Raw genomic sequence first — 20746 nt, forward strand, 5'->3', positions numbered from 1 at the left:
GCTCAATGGTTATGTGACAGCTTGCGTTTTTAATGGGTGAGGGTGCGGGGGGCATGGTTGCGTTGTCAGGACGCACCAACCCGCAAACTACGCAAACGATGACACTGGATGATGTTCGCATCCATGCACATTTCCAAGAAAATATCCGCGACATGTCTAGCGTGCGACGTGTGACTGTGGGTGTGTGAGTGAGTGCACAGTGAGCAGCTTTAAAATGCTCTAAGCGAATGAATCCACGTATGAGTGCTGTGTTAATGTTTGCAACCCACATATATCTAATATGCTGGTCTACTGGAGCACAGAGAAATGGATGCCTCAACAACAATTCCCAGAGGTGCCCTGTCATGTACATTTGCACCTGATGCAAAGAGATGAGAATACCAAAGAAACTAATGCTGCATTCAGAGTTTAAAAGCAGAACAAGATCCAAACTAATGCTTTACCTGAGTTCCAAGGCAGCTCACCATCATGTGAGTGAGCAGTTTGGCAGCAAACATGGGGAAACGGGAGCACAGCACATGGGATATTATGGCCAATGCAAAGCCTGTAGACAGAGAAGTCAGCATTAATGATACTTAATTAAGTGATTTATTTGAATCCATTTATACAAGTGGGGATGTACATATGGAAACTCCACAAGGAGGGTAAAAAGATGAGAACTCAAGGGGAGAGTGTGTTGTACCTGAGATACAGATAAATCCTGAGGCAAAGAAGGCTTCATTGTAGGATGCAAGCTTTGCAAACTCAGCATGGGCTGCATAGATAGACAAGTGCGTGCATGCACACTCAACATAATTCCCACTTTCTTTCACAACCCTGCAGTATTGACCATTTGATGACCAGCTAAAGGGAAGACAAAAAGAGACAATAAGAGACGAGACACTACAACAGAATATAACAAAATACGAGCAAAGCAAATACAAAGGGCAATGAGTCTAACCATGCCCATGATTGTGTGCTTTTGTTCTCTGACATTTTGGCTTCTTTGAGTTTGTTTTATTATTATCTACAGTAACCTTTACTTTGCAAAGAATGTGTGAGACAAACCAGAGCATAACCATGTTTGTGTTAGATTCACTGTTACTGTGATTCTGACTCTCTCTCTCTCTCCATATTTTGCTCTCTCTTGGTATCACTTGCATAATAAATTTTGCTTCCTGGGGTACGTCCTCCAAGTAGCTGCTCTGTCCAAACCAAACCTGCCAAAAAACACTGTGTTCCTGCCAAGTCCAATTTCAATCCCCAGGAATGTCCTCAACAAAGTAACTCAATGTGGGATGATTCAGCGTGCAGGAGACTGAATGTGTAGATATAAAGGAGAAAGATACGGCATCAGCCACAGAGAGGCCTTATTGAGAGGACAAACTAGGAACTCTGCCCTTTATTTAGCAAACTATTACCCAAAATAAGTATAAGGAAGACAAACAGAGGCCTTCTTTAGATGCTAATCAAGCCATGTGTAGTCTTAAATAAGGAAAGCAGTACACTGGTTGAGCTAAATTACGTCGAGTAAAAAATAAATTAGTAGGCAGACACTAGAACTAGAAAAAACCTCAGCAACTGATATTATCAGGTAACAAAAATAAATGGAAATATTTGTATATAAATAAAAATATACATCTTATATTTTTGTATATAATGTGCACGTTCTATTTTTAGTCTATCTGAGAAACAGTTAAGCTTGAATCTCATTTAATGTGTTTTTGTTACCTTCCAGTGGTCTGGTTCCAGAGAAGGCACTGAGACTGGCCTGGTTTAACCTGCTGACCGGGGCTGTGGATACGATACACCACCTCGTTGCCATCTTCCAGAGGTCGTGACCCTCTGCCCTGGAGACTGGCTGAGAATACCTACGTATAACCAGATACAACAGAAGACGGTTCAGTTGCAGAGCAGCCACCAGATTAATGGCTGCTTTATATCAGAGCCATACTGCCACCTGCTGTTTAAAAAAAGAAAAGGAGATTTTGACATTTTAACAATTGCTCATGATTTTTCAATGAAGTCAGTGTCCCAGCACCTACTTTCCCATTGAGAGCAGTAGCTGCATCACTGGTGCGAAACCAATGTTCATTTCTAAACTCGGTCAGCTGCATCCTGTTGAGGTTGCCGCAGTCCGCAGTTAAAACTGCTGGTACTGGCAGCAGAGTATTTGGGAGCTGGAAGAAGTCTGCATTACGGCCCCTGAACTTGTATCCATTAATTTCTGTGGGGTACCACTGGAAGGCAGAGATGTTCATATACGGACAAGTTTCCAGGACTGTAACCTTTCTGGAGAAAAATTTTACAAAGAAGAAATTGTAAATCCAAGCACGATTTAACATTAATTTGTGAGGTAATATTCATCTGTATTACAATAAGGTGTACCATGCAACTCTTCACTCATTTAGAACATTTAGGACACTCACATCTCACACTGACTATGTTTAAGGAGGGAGAATGCAAATCGCTCCGCCACCTCAGCAAGGTGGCTGACACCTCGAGTGTCGACTCGACTGGGATTGGCCAAGGCACACAACAGGTTATAGGTCAAATTCCGGCTGTTGTTCTGTAAAGGAGCTCTTTCTGCCTCTGCAAGCACCTGGCTCAGAAGACAGAAAGGATGAGAAAGACTGAGGAGCTCTGAGTAAACTTTAGTGCTGTTATTCACACATCCAAAGCACTCACCTGAGTTACTTTCTTTAGTTTGACCTTCAGGGTCATGCGCATTGTGTGTGCTCAGAATGCATTTTTCTCTGTAGTCCCTACTTCTTATTTACTCTTTCTAAACATGTCCCTGTATATTCTGTTTATTCTTTTGTGCAGCTGGTTAAGAAGATGCAATAAATAGATTCTAATTTCAACTTCATGATAGCAGCAATCTTATTAAGTGAGAACTAATGAATGACAGACTGGTCCACAGAGCTATCAAAGTAGCTCATGGGAGGCGATGTATGGTCTTTAACTAAGCTGACAGACACAAACAACTACACTGACTCACAGTCACATGCAATCACATAGATTATCCAATATTTTATACACTTATGCAGTAATTAAAAAATTTTTTTTCTTGGTATAAAAACCAGATGATTGGGCTTACCTTCCCCAGACCTTCAAACACAGCGATCATCTGCTCATTATTGAGAGGTGGACTGACTTTATCTATTAGTCCCTGCAGCACCAGGTCCAATGTAGGAGTTTCAAGGGGTTGATGCAACTGGTCCAGTAAGACCCAGACAGCTTCACTTGCTGCATTTGACACCAGAGTCACATTAGCCAGGCCAAACTGGGAGTGTACTGTGGCACCTCCTGTTGGATTGTATAGTTCCACTTGGAAGCGCTTAGGTGTGGGTAAGGATGAGGCACGGTCAGGTGTTAGGTAAATCTCCAGTGATGTGTTACGTTTGCCCACATCAAAAGTCAGCTGGCCCTCCTGCTTAGGGAAGTCCATCCCTGCTTCAGCAGGCCAGATTATAAATGGACCCACCACCTCTTCTCTGGAAAGCTCCTAGAAGAAGAAAAAGAAATAAAAACATGCTAAACTCTGCTGGACTTAATTAAAGGAGCAAGTGAAGAATGGAGTTATATAACCACCATCATATTTAAAGAAATGTATAAAAGGTGACACAACATATAAAGTTTTCAGCTGAAAAGAATGAACAAATCATACATTAAACTTGTAAAGGCACAACTTCCATTTGGTATACAATGGTCTAAATGCAAATAAAGCCCAGTGAAGTTGCCCAAGTCATGATAATTAGGCTGAAAACAACCAAAATGTGAACCAAATGGGGACTGGGCTTTTATTATTCAGCAAACCTGGTGTCTCACAAAATGCTTTGAGAGATGAAAGCGGATGACCCAGCCGTGTGAGGTTTTTGATTTTTTTTAGAGTGCACTCAACAATCTTTCATCTTCACTTTCAAAAAGTACAAGCACCAGTAGATACTTTACGCCTTGGGGCTATGTGCAGATATCTTTAATCATAATCCCTCATAGAGAAGGAGGGCGATGATGAGATTAAAGAGGTGAGGAGAGGGGGAAAACTTTGGTCTCTGTCTGTGTACTTCATCAATAAACCATTACGTGTATTAAAATATATAAAAAGCATTCATGACAGACAAAATAAGAGGCAACAAAACAAAATGTATTTTTGTAGTTGGAAAAAAAAAGCTTAGATAAAAGCTCATAATAACAAACCCTTGCAGAAGACTGAAAAAAATTAATATAATAAGTCTTGGTGCTTAATTGCTCAAAATGGCTTAAATAATAAAAAATAGATCTGTACACTATGAGATGTCTATTAAAGCCAAGGTCTTAAAGTCAGCTTAACTGGTCCAGAAATAAACAGTTAAACATTTTTCTGGAGTTACGATTTCATTTCAGTAGGTAAATAGTGTAAAACATATTTGCTAATATAGGAAATATCTGTTACACAGAGTGGTGATAGCATGACACGTTCAAGGTAACAGTGAATGAGCAACAACTGGACTTAAATACATAAATAGCCCTTTTTGAACTAGAAGTCATAGTCATACATTTCATTCACACCCAAATGCATTGGGGACAATCGAAGGTTCAGTATCTTGCCCTTTGACGTGTGGACTGATAGCATTGGGGACTGAAGCACTGATTAGTACGCATAGCCACAGCTGCCCAACATAAATGATTCCATGTTGGTTAAAGACCAAACCAATCAGCTGCATATACACTGCAAAAACTCAAAATCTTATCAAGTATATTTGTCTTGTTTCTACTCAAAATTTCTCATCACACTTAAAATACGAGAAATCAGCTACAGAGTAACATTTCAGTGAGATATAGGAACTTGTGAAAAAGTCTTGAAAACATATTGTTTTATTTTATTGTTTTATTTTTTGTACCTTTTAACATTTCACAAAGTAAACTTGTTTTGTATTATGAACACGTTTTTGTTGGCTGGTTAGAGTTGCATGGATCGCAGATTTATCCGTTTTTTGTGAATATAAGCTGCTGACTGGTGAGCAGAATTTTCAGCTTGGTACGTTAGTGTTCATCGTCAGTTAATCATCAAACATATTTAGTGCTTATAACAAATATATTATGCTAAATAAAGACAGATTTTTCCACAATGTATATGATAGTAAGAGTTAGTAAACCTCTATTAAAGTCTCCCTCTGCAGTCTGTTGTTTCTTAGATTCAGCATTGAAACTGAATTTAAAACAAAACATAGATGACATTCTGTCGCCTCGGCAACCACCAAGATCTCACTGCCTACAGACATTCAGTAACTCTCATTGGATAATGTTAATAAATATCTTTCACTAAATATGAACGTTTTCTACCTGTCCTTGTTTAAATTATGAAAGAAGTTATTATGCCTGAGAATCTCTAGAATGTCGAATACTTTCCACTAAACAGTTGTCTTCTACTTTGGTTAGTTTTTTTAACAACCATTTAAAAAACATATTTTTCTTTAGTTTTATTTTTTACTGCAATTCCTGTAGAGTAGCTTTTATAGTGTTAATTCAGTATGTGCTACAAAATAAAAGCCTTTCCTTTACATTAGGTTTGTGGGCATTTTATTTTGAATTGTTCTAATCATGGCACTTCAAAGGAACAGCGCATCACAGGAACAGCCTGTGATGTCACAGTGCACATTCTACTGAAAAACCTATAAATAGGGGAGACATTCAACCAACTTCAGTGGATCTCGGATGGCAGAAACACAAAACAACCTGGTTGTTAAAACAAAGACAAGGCAGACGCAGAGAAACGCAGACGCAAACGCTGACGCATCTACAATGGCAGAAGCAAAAAAAGCCGCACAACCAAATACTGAAAAGTCTCCTGTGGCACAACCACCAAAGGAAACGGTTGTGAAACCAAAGAAACAACAAAAGCAAAAACAGAAAAGAGTGGCTGAAGAACCAAGAAGACCAATTACTCGGGCAAATGCCCGGGCGCTTCTTGAAGCTCAAAACACCACGGGTTATGGAGCAAACCCGAAAAATGAAGAAGTGCAAAAAAACACTGAAGCCACTCCTGAAAAAGAAAAGGCTGAATCCCTCCCCATTTCAAATGCAAAGGAGGACATGGAGAGAGAGGGAAATGGGAAGAACCACAGCAGACCAAACCCTGTGCCTAACGGAGGGACTTGGCAATATCAACCCAATCCCACATTTAGACCCCCGTTTAATCCCTGGCACGAGATTGCTGCTCTCAGACACCAACTGGAAGCCTCCCAATACCATCAGAACAACCTTTACGGTAAAATGGTAGGTGCAAACAAGAGGGCCTCTTATCACCAGCTTGAGGTGAACAAACTTCGTGAAGAAATTCACGAGAACAAGCGAAATTATGAGGAAACAATTAAAGACCTCATAGAGCAGCTGGAAGAGGCTTCTAGTAATAAGCCCAATGACATCAGTGAGACAGACACTCTCACAAATGACAATGAAGCTATTGTCATATTGGATGAGGTGATTGCTACCCTGCAGGACCAAATCAGCCACCCTACCACAGAGCAGTGTGTGGAGTCTGCCACTCCAACCACAGAGGCTTCACACACTGACTCTGTAGGACTGAAGTCCTCTAAGGAGGCTGAATTTGAGCTCAAATGTAGGATTCAGCAGGAGCAGATTGAGATGCTCCAGAAACAGCTCCTAGCAGCTCAAAATCAGCTTGAAGAGCAGGCTGTTAAACATAGGCAGGAGCAGGAGACACTCAACCTGGAAATCAGTGACCTGAAATCCCAGCTCTGCCCCAACAAGGCCCTTCATGATTTGAAGAGAGAATCTCCTGAGCGAGAGCTGAAAGAGGCCAAAGATTGCTCACTTAAAATCCCACAGCAGCACAAAGAACAAAATTCCACTGCTGCAAATGAAATGCATAAATGTGAGCCTCTGAAAGAAAACGAGACTGGAGAACAGGAGAAGATGGAAAAAGAGGACTCACTGCCATCCACTGCAATGTCTCTGCAGGAGCCTCAGAAAGAAAAAGACACCACAGAACAACAGAAGATCGAAAAAGAAGAGTCAGCTGCATTTTCTGTACAGGGATCTTTGCAAAGTCTACGAGACAAACAGAAAATGCTCAATGTCAAGGTGGCTGAACTCGAGAATGAAGTTAAGAGCCTGCCAGAGATTCCGCCAAGTAAGAAGAAGAAGAACAAGAAGAAGCGGAACTGTGTGCGTCCCCAATTTCACATAATTGGTGTCAACATCAAGTCCTAAAAATCATATTTATATACAACTAAATTGTCAGTGAACATTTGAACCCCTCTTGGTCGAGACAGAAGGCCACCCCTTCCTGAGCCCGGTTCTGTCAGAGGTTTCTTCCCATTAAGAGGGAGTTTTTCCTCTCCACTGTCGCAAAGTGCTTGCTCATAGGGGATTTGGGGGCTTTTTTTTTTTTTTTTTTTTTTTTTTTTTTACACCAACCACTGGTAAGTTCACTGACATCAAATTTAAGACTCAGCAAATATGGAAATGGATCATCCGTCATCAAGTGAGGAATCATCCATTTAAAACATGTTTGCTGAGTCATATTTAGTTGTATATAAATATGATTTCTGTCACACTCAGGCCAATCACAGACTAATTTGGACAATTGGTAAAAAATAAATAAATTGAAAAAATTGAAAAAAAGTAGTTGTGTCATTGTTTCGTGTAGATTTCAAATAACATGCCATTTTATGTCAACGTATTTGTTACATTTGTAGTGCTCGTGGTTTTATATTCTTATGATCCTGTTTGTTTGATGAGTATATCCTTCTTCCTTACTTCACATATTTACTGCTGCTTGGCTAGCTTTAGTCATGCTAGCATCAGCACGGGTAGAAACAGATACACATCAGAGACATCACATGTAGCTTGTGTTTATGTTCAGAGTGACATCTGATTTAAAAGCAGGCAGCAAAGCACTGAGCAGCATATCAGTCAGCACAGAAAGCAAATGCCATAAATGTCATCAATTAGGCTGGAATAGTTTGTTGTTTGTCTTCTATTGTAAGTGCTTTACATTTCAGCATGACATCCTGTATGTGTCCTAGGCAGTAGGGCTGGGCAATATTATACCGTTCACGGTAATACCGGTATAATGTTAGGCAACGATAGGAAAATTAAATATCGCGATAGAATATGAGTAAAACGCGCATGCGCAGTGCCTTTGTTTTCATACGCACATGTAGGGCTGGGCAATATGACCCAAAATTCATATCTCGATATTTTTTACCTGGACGGCGATATAAGATATATATCTCGATTTTTTTTTTTAAAGCCATGAAGTAAGAACAAAAAGAGAGTTCTTAGTCAAAGCTGTGTCCCAGATGTCACACAGGCACTTTTATTAACAAAGAGCATAGATGTACATAAGATTTACTCAAAAATAAATTATGAGCATTTATTAAATAATAATGCTCCATAAATAAAAGAAAACAATGTTGTTTTTGTGCATAACAAAAAGCTCACAATTGTGCAGTCAAAATGTAAACTAAAAGACGCTGAGTAACAAAGACAGATTTCACAGCTGCTCTGTTCCCAACTTCTACTGTGTGACTGACAGTCTTGAGTTTGAAATCCTCTTCGTAACCACGTCTCTTAACAGGTGCCATTTATGGTCCTTATACACAGTAGGGTAATATTACGTTGAAGCACAGTACGTATCACTCCGCGAAGCTCCTCGGTAGCCGTAATGCTCTGACAATCCATCAAGCGGTGCAGCACCGTAGCTTACCAAAGTCGTACTAAAACATTTTTGACAGATTGCTGAGCGCTGTGTACCACATAAAATCGGTTAGTGGCCATCAAGCACAACCAGAATTCATACATAAGGCGCGCTGTCAACTTTTGAGAAAATGCAAGGATTTTAGGCGTTAGCGTGGTTAGCTCGTTAGCGTGGTTAGCTAGCTAACACGTTGACGGCGTCCAGCCCCACGCACGGGGCGATGTGCAGTAACTCGTTAACGGAGATTTGCCGTGTCCATCTTGTCGCTTCCTGCAGGTGAAGCGATGGGGGAGGAGGGGGAGCTGTGTTTATTGAAGGAGGGGCGAGGCCGAGTAACGTTGCGTAAAGACAAAAGTGGACGAAAGAGAGGCAAACTTGCGGCTCCACAAGTATAATTATAACGTAACATAGACTATATCGATATAAAGGATATTGTCACATCTTATATCTCGTATAAAAATATATCGATATTTTTTAAAAACTCGATATATCGCCCAGGCCTACGCACATGGCCGATTGTTGAGTGAAACAGATGAACCAGAATTGGTTTGTAAAAATGGTGCAACTTCAGTGATGTGGAACTGGTTTGGTGTTTGTCCGTCAGATACACGACAAAGCACATTTTTTTGCAGAACATGCAAGCGGCCGTCGTTATTGTCGTATTTGTCGGACTAAGATGCTCTTAAATCTGGGAGTAATCTGGGTTCTAAACTCCGTATGCGTCAGGTCAAACGAACACTGCAGCATCACCGAGAGTTAAAAACTGTCTAAATTCTTTCATATTTAATAAAACGATCAGCATTGCTGCTTTACCAGGTGTAACTATGAAGTTTAACTTCCAAGCATCCATGAAAACAAAATTTATTACATTTAACGGAGTTAGAAGTTAGCGGGAAGCTAGCGGAAGTTAGCTCGCTAGTTTCGCTAGTTACTTAAGCATGATATTGCATGTTCTGACTGAGAGATTTCTGAAAAAATTCAAACGTACAGCTAGGGTTGCCAACTCCCTGAAAAATAAATAAGGGACACCTCGTGGCCAGGGCCAAGCGACCCAGTTGTCTTCACCCTTCCCAGTGTGGTGAATTTTCTAGCTCTTTTTTTGTGTGTGAAATTATTTTTTTAACCATTTGACTTGAATTTGATTTAAGTAGATGTGTATTCTTTGTGATATGAACACATGTGAAACAAATGATCATTTAGCCATTTATTTTTAGCTCAAAATGACAACATTAACACAATAAAACAGGTCTCCTTCTTAAACAGAAGCCTGTCATGCTTAACTTTTGAGAATATAAGTAAATCTTTCTTTAAAAGAACTCTGTCCTGCTTAACTTAAAATAATAGAAAACAATAGAAAGAAAAACATTCTTGTAACAGTGCACATTTAGTGCATTTAGTACAATTGGCTTAATGCTAATCAGCTGCTCCTGTTTGTAAACCCGCTTGTTCCCATGATTACGCATCTTAACTCATCATCATTATTCATCTATGTATTACTTTTATGTATTAGTCATCTATTTGTTGTAATCATCTATCCTTACAGTTGTTTATTACACAAAATAAATTATATTATCACACTTCTGGCCACATAGCACTGATATTCACTGCACATGCCCATATTAACTTTTTCCAGCCAGGTGTTTTCCTTTTCCCATTTTTCCCTTTCTCTGAACAAACATTGCTGCTCTAATGCTGGGCTTACACTGTGCGGTTTTAGGCCCATTTTGAGCCGATTTTTGAGTGATCGGACCGATTTTGGCCTTCATCGTGCATCGTGTAGTATACGTGGGGTAACGAGAAGTGATTAACACCTCACGACCAACTCCCGATCATCAATCGCTCGTGAGGGTCTCACCACAGCCGCTCACACTGCTCGCGCGCAAACACGTAAACGTTGGTGTAAAAGATGGAGCAGCACGGCTGTGCAGCGTGTGATCTGGACACAAGCGATGGAGGCACACAACCGTGAAAATAGTTGGATTTACATTGCTGCTCAGTCACAGCTGCCCGATCAATGTTTTTCATTAGCAATTTAGCAAAGTTGATGGTGGTGGTGTGTGTGTCTGTGTGAGTGTAATGCTGGGCTTACACTGTGCGATTTTTGGCCCATTTTGAGCCGATTTTTGAGTTGTGCGACCGTTTTGGCGATCGGCCCGATTTTGGCCTTCATCGTGCGTCGTGTAGTATACGTGGGGTCAGGGACGTGCAGAGAGGTTTAAAGGGGCGGGTGCTCAAAGTTAAAAAGGGGCACATTGAACCAGGCTGAATAACAACAACACACATTCATCAAGAATCTAATATGGGAAGGGCGGGGCTGTGTTGATCTGAGACTGTAGACATTAAAAAGTCCACAGGAGAGATGGTAGCTGATTAAACAAGTGTCATGAGATAATAACAAAATGCAAAGATTGGTGACAGCGCTTGGAACCATAAGGCAACAAAAAACTGTGACATAAACTCGGCTCTGCCTGTGAATCACTCTTTGCTTCTCTTCTTCCTTCCTTCCCATCATTTCATATATCACTCTCCACTTGCTGTCCATCTGAGAACAAGGCACAACTTGCTATTGCAATAAACTATAATCTAATTATCCACACCTAACAACTCTTGCACTTAATCTATAATAAAATGATGACAGAAAAATGTTATAGCACTGCCTTTAGTAGCCTCATACAGCGCCTACTGTTTCCTCCTCATGTCCTTACCAGCCATGTCTGCACAATGTTATATCATGAGTAATATTTTTTTAAATCCAGCTAAATAAAACACACACATGCACACACAGTGACATTTTAGACCTTCTTCAGAATACTGTATATACTATGGGCATCATGGTGCTGATCCAGAATCCTTACATTATTATTCATTACTAGAGCTACAATAATAAAGCAATGAGGAGGGGGAAGTAATAAATATGAAATAATGTATTTATGATGATTCCATTTGTTTCACTATCCACTCTGTGCAGGGCAAAGCTTATTACATGTTTAAACTGTAGAGATACAATCATTTTACTGCTGTAAAATCCAACTTTTGTCTTATTTAAAATATAAATCTAATATAATCTGCTTCTTAATGTATGTTTTTTAAAATACAGCTTGTGTTTTTTAATATATTATAATTATAATAATTATTATGTGGACATGCATATTAGATCGTTTTTTAGTGAAATATAATCCCTCCAGAAAGGCAGGAAATGCCCAGAAACTTACTTTAAAACTAAATATGTTCTAAATACTTTAAAACTAAATATGTTCTAAATACTTTAAAACTAAATATGTTCCCTAAAACGGTGACAGAGCTACAGACCCATGACAGCCTTACACAGGTAGCCAGCAGCTATGACCAGCACTACTTGTGCAGTTAATAAAAGGACAGGTAATGTTTGTCGCGCTGTTGCACACACAGCACGCTCGTTTGTTTCAGTTCGTCAGTTGCAACAAGACAACTTACCAACGTGTACGTAATAAGCTAATACTCCTGTGTGCTACACACTACAGTGTACGCTGTACACCTACTTACTGGTTGTGTCGCATCAGTCTGTGTCTCTGAGTTAACTTGTGTTTCTCCTACAGCTCCGGACCGCAAAAAATGCGCGTGCTCTTTGTGAGCTCGTTCCCGGCTCGTAACCAGCGCGTTCTGCCGTCGAGGGCGATCATTGGTTAATAGTGATCATGTGACTGATGCAAGCCAGATCCTTTTATTTAGCAAAACTGTGATTAATAGTTAAATATTATTGTTGAGGGGCACAGACAGGACTCCGCACGCACACACACATAAAAAAATAAATAAATTTTTTTAAAAGTTGCCTCAACAAAAGGGCACTTTGGGCACTCATCAGGAAAGGGGCGGGTGCTCAAGCCCCTCTAGCCCCCCCCCCCCTCTGCACGTCCCTGCGTGGGGTAACGAGACGCGATTAACACCTCACGACCAGCTCCCGATCATCAATCGCTTGGTCGGGAGGGTGTCACCGCAGTTTGTCACACTGCTCACGCGCAAACACAAATGTCGGCGAAAAAGACGCCGCAACACGGCAGTGCAGCGTGTGATCTGGACACAAGCGATGGAGGTACAACTTGTAGAACTTTGGAAAGCTCATCCGAGGCTTTTCGATGTGGCCTCAGAAATTATCACGACACAACAACCGTGAAAAAAGTTGGATCTACACTGCTGCTCAATCACAGCTGCCCGATCAATGTTTTTCATTAGCAATTTAGCAAAGTTGATGGTGGTGGTGTGCGTGTCTGTGTGAGTGAAAGACGGAGAGAGAGAGCGCGACAGATTTTCTGTTATAACCTTCATTTTATGGAGGCACAGTGTGAGCACTCAGGTCGCATCAGAGCATCGGGCGGTATAGTGTGAGACCCTGCATCGTGACCTACCAACTTCTAACCCCTGCGAGTCAATCGTGCAGTTTGAGCAGGAGCTGAATAACGTGACTGAAAAAAATCGCACAGTGTTTGCCCAGCTTTAGGTGTACTGTCGTCCGAGACTTGTACCGCAGTGTCGGCGTTTGTTTCCCTGTTGGCCATGCTTCTTGTTGTGGTCATCTGTTGTCTTCCGGTATTTTCTCCGTAAGCGACCTTTCCTTGACCAATGAGATGAGCGGTAATCTGAATTGTCATACTCGTAAGTGTGCTGTCAGCTCATTGGTCACAAAGCAGGAGAGGGGCTGGGAATTATGTTTTCAAACAAAGCGTTAATTCCATTAAAAGTTATAGACTACTTTTGATTCTCACTGTATTACGGGACAAAGTGCGTCCCTTATTAGCTCAATACGGGACGTGTACTTTTGTTTCGAAATACGGGACGATTCCGTATTTTAAGGGACGGTTGGCAACCCTACGTACAGCTCTGCTATCACTTCCAACATAAATGAAGACAGGAAACTAAACAGCAGTGACGTTTGTAGGGTTACTGTAGTTGGGCTAGCTGATATATAATGATGTGCTACGTGATCGCTAGCGACACAGCTATGTTAGCATAACATAAACAGTGAAGCTGGAGGACGAACACTAACACTTTTCCACTTATAAAAGTTAACGTTAAGGTTCCTGATAGATAGAGACAAATGCAATCGCATGGCAGGATGCTGTAAACGGACCAAACTTCAGTCAGGAGAACAACTGAGATAATCCATCCACAATACAAGGTTAGTTATTAATATACTGCAACAACATGGAAATAGAGCAGCTGCCAGAGAATTCAACATTAATGAATCAATGGTACAGAAGTGGAGGAAGCAAGAAGAATGAGTTTAATAAAGTTTGATTTATTTGACTGCTTTGTTTCACTTAATGTGCCTTATAATCCTGTGGACCTTATGGTCCGAAAAATACATACTGCACACTGCAGTTTAATGTTGCAAAGCACCTCTTTTTAACTTCAGTGGATATTATACATGGTTATGCTCAGGATATGTCAGCCCATTTCTACTGGAAATGCCTTTTGGTTAAACTTTCAGCAAGGAATTTGCATTTGCAATGTTACATTTTTATAAAGCTTTTATGTACATAAAAACCAGCTTCTTGTTTAAGTGAAAATAAATGGAAGGTTGCCTTTTTGTGCTAGTAATGTTGTGGAGTTGTATTTTGTCTTGCATCAATTATATCGTCACTTATATCGTTATCGCAAATTTTCAAATATATATCGTGATAAATATTTTTGGCCATATCGCCCTGCTCTACTAGGCAGTATCGTTAGAAGACATAGCATACATTTTCACTGCTATGCAGATGACACCCAGCTCTATCTGTCCATGAAGCCAGATAACACACACCAATTAGTTAAACTGCAGAAATGTCTTAAAGACATAAAGACCTGGATGGCCGCTAACTTTCTGCTTCTTAATTCAGATAAAACTGAGGTTATTGTACTCGGCCCTGAAAATCTTAGAAATATGGTATCTAACCAGATTCTTACTCTGGATGGCGTTACCTTGGCCTCCAGTAACGCTGTGAGGAACCTTGGAGTCATTTTCGACCAGGATATGTCCTTCAACGCACATATTAAACAAATATGTAAGACTGCGTTCTTCCATTTGTGCAACATCTCTAAAATTAGAAATATCTGTCTCAGAGTGATGCTGAAAAACTAGTTCATGCATTTATTACTTCAAGGCTGGACTACTGTAATTCATTATTATCAGGATGTCCAAAAAACTCGCTGAAAAGCCTTCAGCTAATCCAAAATGCTGCAGCAAGACTACTGACAGGGACTAGAAAGAGAGAGCAGATTTCTCCTGTTTTGGCTTCCCTTCATTGGCTTCCTGTTAAATCCAGAATTGAATTCAAAATCCTGCTCCTCACATACAAGGTCTTAAATAATCAGGCCCCATCTTATCTTAATGACCTTGTAGTACCATATCACCCTATTAGAGCACTTCGCTCTCGCTCTGCAGGCCTACTTGTTGTTTCTAGAGCAGGGCTCGCAAAATCGCTAGCCCGACGTCCCAGGGCTAGCGATTTTTCCAGTCGGGCTACCAAAATCTATCTCAGCCCTGCCCGTCGGGCTATCATAGGTAGGAAAAATATATGTCAATGCTTTTGCATTCTTTCGGCAATGTAGTTGGGTAATTATGTCATTGGCATCGGTGAGCCACTGTCAATATGTCACATACTGAAATCGCGTTTGAATTTGCGCTTGTTTTTTGCTTCACTTTGCAATCGCGCGAACTGCGCATAGAGAGCGACAGTACTGATTGGTGAGTGACGATAATTTGCGCACCAATTCCTCTGACATCGTCTTATCAATCGTTAGCTTACTATGCAAACATGACAAGTGAAATCTCCCGCAGCAAGCTTAAACATGTGAGAGGTTGATTGAGCAGAGAATCGCTGACAACGTGAGTGCGTGTGTAAAAGCAGCAGGATATATATTTTAGTTCAGCCAAATAAGACAGGTCAGGGTGAAGAAGTGACAGCCAAAGAAAAGCTTACCACAAAACGGAAAAGAACAAAAGGAAAGTGCAGCTTTATGGTTTCATGGACAAAAGAATTTCTGTGGCTGCAATATGACAAGCTAAATAACCAGGGGTGCACATAAGTGGTCCGCAGGTGCGCATTCACTGTCAAAATAAAAAACGCGCACAAGATAAGAAGTTGCAACGCGTGTTTGCGTACATAAGATTTTCTGGAGGAGGACAGACATTTGTTTAGAACGCTTAAAGATGTCGAAGAAGCAAGCTCCTTTAATAAGCAATTACTTTGGTGTTCCTCCACCTCCAAAGAAATGTCAGAAGGAGTCCGAACCACAAAAGAAGCGCGTGTTCTCGGAAAAGTGGTCGCAGGAGGTGAGCTGGCTTCAAACAAATGATGAACGCACAGAGATGTGGTGCACAATGTGCCGTGAAAATCCCACTCTAGCGGACAAAAACAGTGCCTTTTATATGGACGCAAACGCGTGTTGCAACTTCTTATCTGGTGCGCGTCTTTTATTTTGACAGCGAATGCGCACCTGCGGACCACTTATGTGCACCTGTGTAAATAACATAATGTTCTGCCGGGTGTGTTGTTGGTTTTCCCTCGATTTCTGAGTCGACAAGCGTCTTTGTTACTGGGACCAGTAATTTTAAGAAAGGCCCCCATTAGAAGCCATGAGAAATGCAAGAAATGCATTATTATTATTCCAGAAATAAACAGTTAAACATTTTTCTGGAGTTACGATTTCATTTCAGTAGGTAAATAGTGTAAAACATATTTGCTTATATAGGAAATATCTGTTACACAGAGTGGTGATAGCATGACACGTTCAAGGTAACAGTGAATGAGCAACAACTGGACTTAAATACATAAATAGCCCTTTTTGAACTAGAAGTCATAGTCATACATTTCATTCACACCCAAATGCATTGGGGACAATCGAAGGTTCAGTATCTTGCCCTTTGACGTGTGGACTGATAGCATTGGGGACTGAAGCACTGATTAGTACGCATAGCCACAGCTGCCCAACATAAATGATTCCATGTTGGTTAAAGACCAAACCAATCAGCTGCATATACACTGCAAAAACTCAAAATCTTATCAAGTATATTTGTCTTGTTTCTACTCAAAATTTCTCATCACACTTAAAATACGAGAAATCAGCTACAGATATTTCAGTGAGATATAGGAACTTGTGAAAAAGTCTTGAAAACATATTGTTTTATTTTTTGTACCTTTTAACATTTCACAAAGTAAACTTGTTTTGTATTATGAACACATGTTTTTGTTGGCTGGTTAGAGTTGCATGGATCGCAGATTTATCCGTTTTTTGTGAATATAAGCTGCTGACTGGTGAGCAGAATTTTCAGCTTGGTACGTTAGTGTTCATCGTCAGTTAATCATCAAACATATTTAGTGCTTATAACAAATATATTATGCTAAATAAAGACAGATTTTTCCACAATGTATATGATAGTAAGAGTTAGTAAACCTCTATTAAAGTCTCCCTCTGCAGTCTGTTGTTTCTTAGATTCAGCATTGAAACTGAATTTAAAACAAAACATAGATGACATTCTGTCGCCTCGGCAACCACCAAGATCTCACTGCCTACAGACATTCAGTAACTCTCATTGGATAATGTTAATAAATATCTTTCACTAAATATGAACGTTTTCTACCTGTCCTTGTTTAAATTATGAAAGAAGTTATTATGCCTGAGAATCTCTAGAATGTCGAATACTTTCCACTAAACAGTTGTCTTCTACTTTGGTTAGTTTTTTTAACAACCATTTAAAAAACATATTTTTCTTTAGTTTTATTTTTTACTGCAATTCCTGTAGAGTAGCTTTTATAGTGTTAATTCAGTATGTGCTACAAAATAAAAGCCTTTCCTTTACATTAGGTTTGTGGGCATTTTATTTTGAATTGTTCTAATCATGGCACTTCAAAGGAACAGCGCATCACAGGAACAGCCTGTGATGTCACAGTGCACATTCTACTGAAAAACCTATAAATAGGGGAGACATTCAACCAACTTCAGTGGATCTCGGATGGCAGAAACACAAAACAACCTGGTTGTTAAAACAAAGACAAGGCAGACGCAGAGAAACGCAGACGCAAACGCTGACGCATCTACAATGGCAGAAGCAAAAAAAGCCGCACAACCAAATACTGAAAAGTCTCCTGTGGCACAACCACCAAAGGAAACGGTTGTGAAACCAAAGAAACAACAAAAGCAAAAACAGAAAAGAGTGGCTGAAGAACCAAGAAGACCAATTACTCGGGCAAATGCCCGGGCGCTTCTTGAAGCTCAAAACACCACGGGTTATGGAGCAAACCCGAAAAATGAAGAAGTGCAAAAAAACACTGAAGCCACTCCTGAAAAAGAAAAGGCTGAATCCCTCCCCATTTCAAATGCAAAGGAGGACATGGAGAGAGAGGGAAATGGGAAGAACCACAGCAGACCAAACCCTGTGCCTAACGGAGGGACTTGGCAATATCAACCCAATCCCACATTTAGACCCCCGTTTAATCCCTGGCACGAGATTGCTGCTCTCAGACACCAACTGGAAGCCTCCCAATACCATCAGAACAACCTTTACGGTAAAATGGTAGGTGCAAACAAGAGGGCCTCTTATCACCAGCTTGAGGTGAACAAACTTCGTGAAGAAATTCACGAGAACAAGCGAAATTATGAGGAAACAATTAAAGACCTCATAGAGCAGCTGGAAGAGGCTTCTAGTAATAAGCCCAATGACATCAGTGAGACAGACACTCTCACAAATGACAATGAAGCTATTGTCATATTGGATGAGGTGATTGCTACCCTGCAGGACCAAATCAGCCACCCTACCACAGAGCAGTGTGTGGAGTCTGCCACTCCAACCACAGAGGCTTCACACACTGACTCTGTAGGACTGAAGTCCTCTAAGGAGGCTGAATTTGAGCTCAAATGTAGGATTCAGCAGGAGCAGATTGAGATGCTCCAGAAACAGCTCCTAGCAGCTCAAAATCAGCTTGAAGAGCAGGCTGTTAAACATAGGCAGGAGCAGGAGACACTCAACCTGGAAATCAGTGACCTGAAATCCCAGCTCTGCCCCAACAAGGCCCTTCATGATTTGAAGAGAGAATCTCCTGAGCGAGAGCTGAAAGAGGCCAAAGATTGCTCACTTAAAATCCCACAGCAGCACAAAGAACAAAATTCCACTGCTGCAAATGAAATGCATAAATGTGAGCCTCTGAAAGAAAACGAGACTGGAGAACAGGAGAAGATGGAAAAAGAGGACTCACTGCCATCCACTGCAATGTCTCTGCAGGAGCCTCAGAAAGAAAAAGACACCACAGAACAACAGAAGATCGAAAAAGAAGAGTCAGCTGCATTTTCTGTACAGGGATCTTTGCAAAGTCTACGAGACAAACAGAAAATGCTCAATGTCAAGGTGGCTGAACTCGAGAATGAAGTTAAGAGCCTGCCAGAGATTCCGCCAAGTAAGAAGAAGAAGAACAAGAAGAAGCGGAACTGTGTGCGTCCCCAATTTCACATAATTGGTGTCAACATCAAGTCCTAAAAATCATATTTATATACAACTAAATTGTCAGTGAACATTTGAACCCCTCTTGGTCGAGACAGAAGGCCACCCCTTCCTGAGCCCGGTTCTGTCAGAGGTTTCTTCCCATTAAGAGGGAGTTTTTCCTCTCCACTGTCGCAAAGTGCTTGCTCATAGGGGATTTGGGGGCTTTTTTTTTTTTTTTTTTTTTTTTTTTTACACCAACCACTGGTAAGTTCACTGACATCAAATTTAAGACTCAGCAAATATGGAAATGGATCATCCGTCATCAAGTGAGGAATCATCCATTTAAAACATGTTTGCTGAGTCATATTTAGTTGTATATAAATATGATTTCTGTCACACTCAGGCCAATCACAGACTAATTTGGACAATTGGTAAAAAATAAATAAATTGAAAAAATTGAAAAAAAGTAGTTGTGTCATTGTTTCGTGTAGATTTCAAATAACATGCCATTTTATGTCAACGTATTTGTTACATTTGTAGTGCTCGTGGTTTTATATTCTTATGATCCTGTTTGTTTGATGAGTATATCCTTCTTCCTTACTTCACATATTTACTGCTGCTTGGCTAGCTTTAGTCATGCTAGCATCAGCACGGGTAGAAACAGATACACATCAGAGACATCACATGTAGCTTGTGTTTATGTTCAGAGTGACATCTGATTTAAAAGCAGGCAGCAAAGCACTGAGCAGCATATCAGTCAGCACAGAAAGCAAATGCCATAAATGTCATCAATTAGGCTGGAATAGTTTGTTGTTTGTCTTCTATTGTAAGTGCTTTACATTTCAGCATGACATCCTGTATGTGTCCTACACTGAGGACACTTGAAACTGGTCATTTTCTTAGAATGGAGCTAAAGATAAAAACAAAACAAAACAAAACTTTCATAAGAAACCTTTATTCTGCAGTAAGGGACATTAAAAACCTAATAATGTTATCATTAAAAATATTAAAATGTGAAGTAAATGGTAAATGGTAAATGGCCTGTATTTATATAGCGCTTTACTAGTCCCTAAGGACCCCAAAGCGCTTTACACATCCAGTCATCCACACATTCACACACTGGTGATGGCAAGCTACATTGTAGCCACAGCCACCCTGGGGCGCACTGACAGAGAAGTAATCATAATTTTTGCACAAAATCAAAATAATCTGTTTATGCAATACCAGGTGCTGTAACCTTTTCCACTCTGTTATGCTCAGTCACTGCATCTTCATGTAAGACACGTTTGTTTGTGTGATCTTTAAAGCTGTTCTTCTAAAAAGTTATGCAATCTAGGATTTTGAATGCTGATTGCTTCAAGCTGCAGCAAAATGTATGTTTGATACATTCAGTCATGAGTATTTTATACTGTTATTATTCCTGTTAAGAGTATCTGGAATATGCACTTCTTACAGTGGCCATGTTACACAGTACCCTGCTCAAATGTAGGTAATGTTAGACATGAGTCTCCTGGAATTAGACCTCAGTACTGTTAAAGTTGAGTTACTGACCCGTTGCTGTGTCAATAAAAGTGCAAAAAAGAAAAAAAAAAGCAAGGTGTCTTGCTTTAAGATAAAGTCCCATA

The 20746-nt window shown here is 40.3% G+C and overlaps 1 protein-coding gene across 3 annotated transcripts in view; it reads right to left on the reverse strand.

The window, feature by feature from the left end:
- Positions 1 to 20746, reverse strand: part of adgrv1 (adhesion G protein-coupled receptor V1) — a 129627-nt gene that overhangs the window by 50181 nt on the left and 58700 nt on the right. For 2 of the 3 annotated variants that reach the window (XM_082553996.1, XM_082553995.1), the window contains 6 exons: positions 3080 to 3487; positions 2409 to 2581; positions 2025 to 2271; positions 1711 to 1850; positions 683 to 843; positions 444 to 544 (listed from right to left, as the gene is read on the reverse strand). In XM_082553996.1, coding sequence (XP_082410122.1) covers positions 444 to 544; positions 683 to 843; positions 1711 to 1850; positions 2025 to 2271; positions 2409 to 2581; positions 3080 to 3487 — 1230 coding nt within the window. The remainder of the gene's footprint in view (positions 1 to 443; positions 545 to 682; positions 844 to 1710; positions 1851 to 2024; positions 2272 to 2408; positions 2582 to 3079; positions 3488 to 20746) is intronic. The other variant, XM_082553997.1, reaches the window with a different exon arrangement.

The sequence above is a fragment of the Aulonocara stuartgranti genome, assembly GCF_965226115.1.
Source record: "Aulonocara stuartgranti genome assembly, chromosome: 12".
Lineage (NCBI taxonomy): Eukaryota > Metazoa > Chordata > Actinopteri > Cichliformes > Cichlidae > Aulonocara > Aulonocara stuartgranti.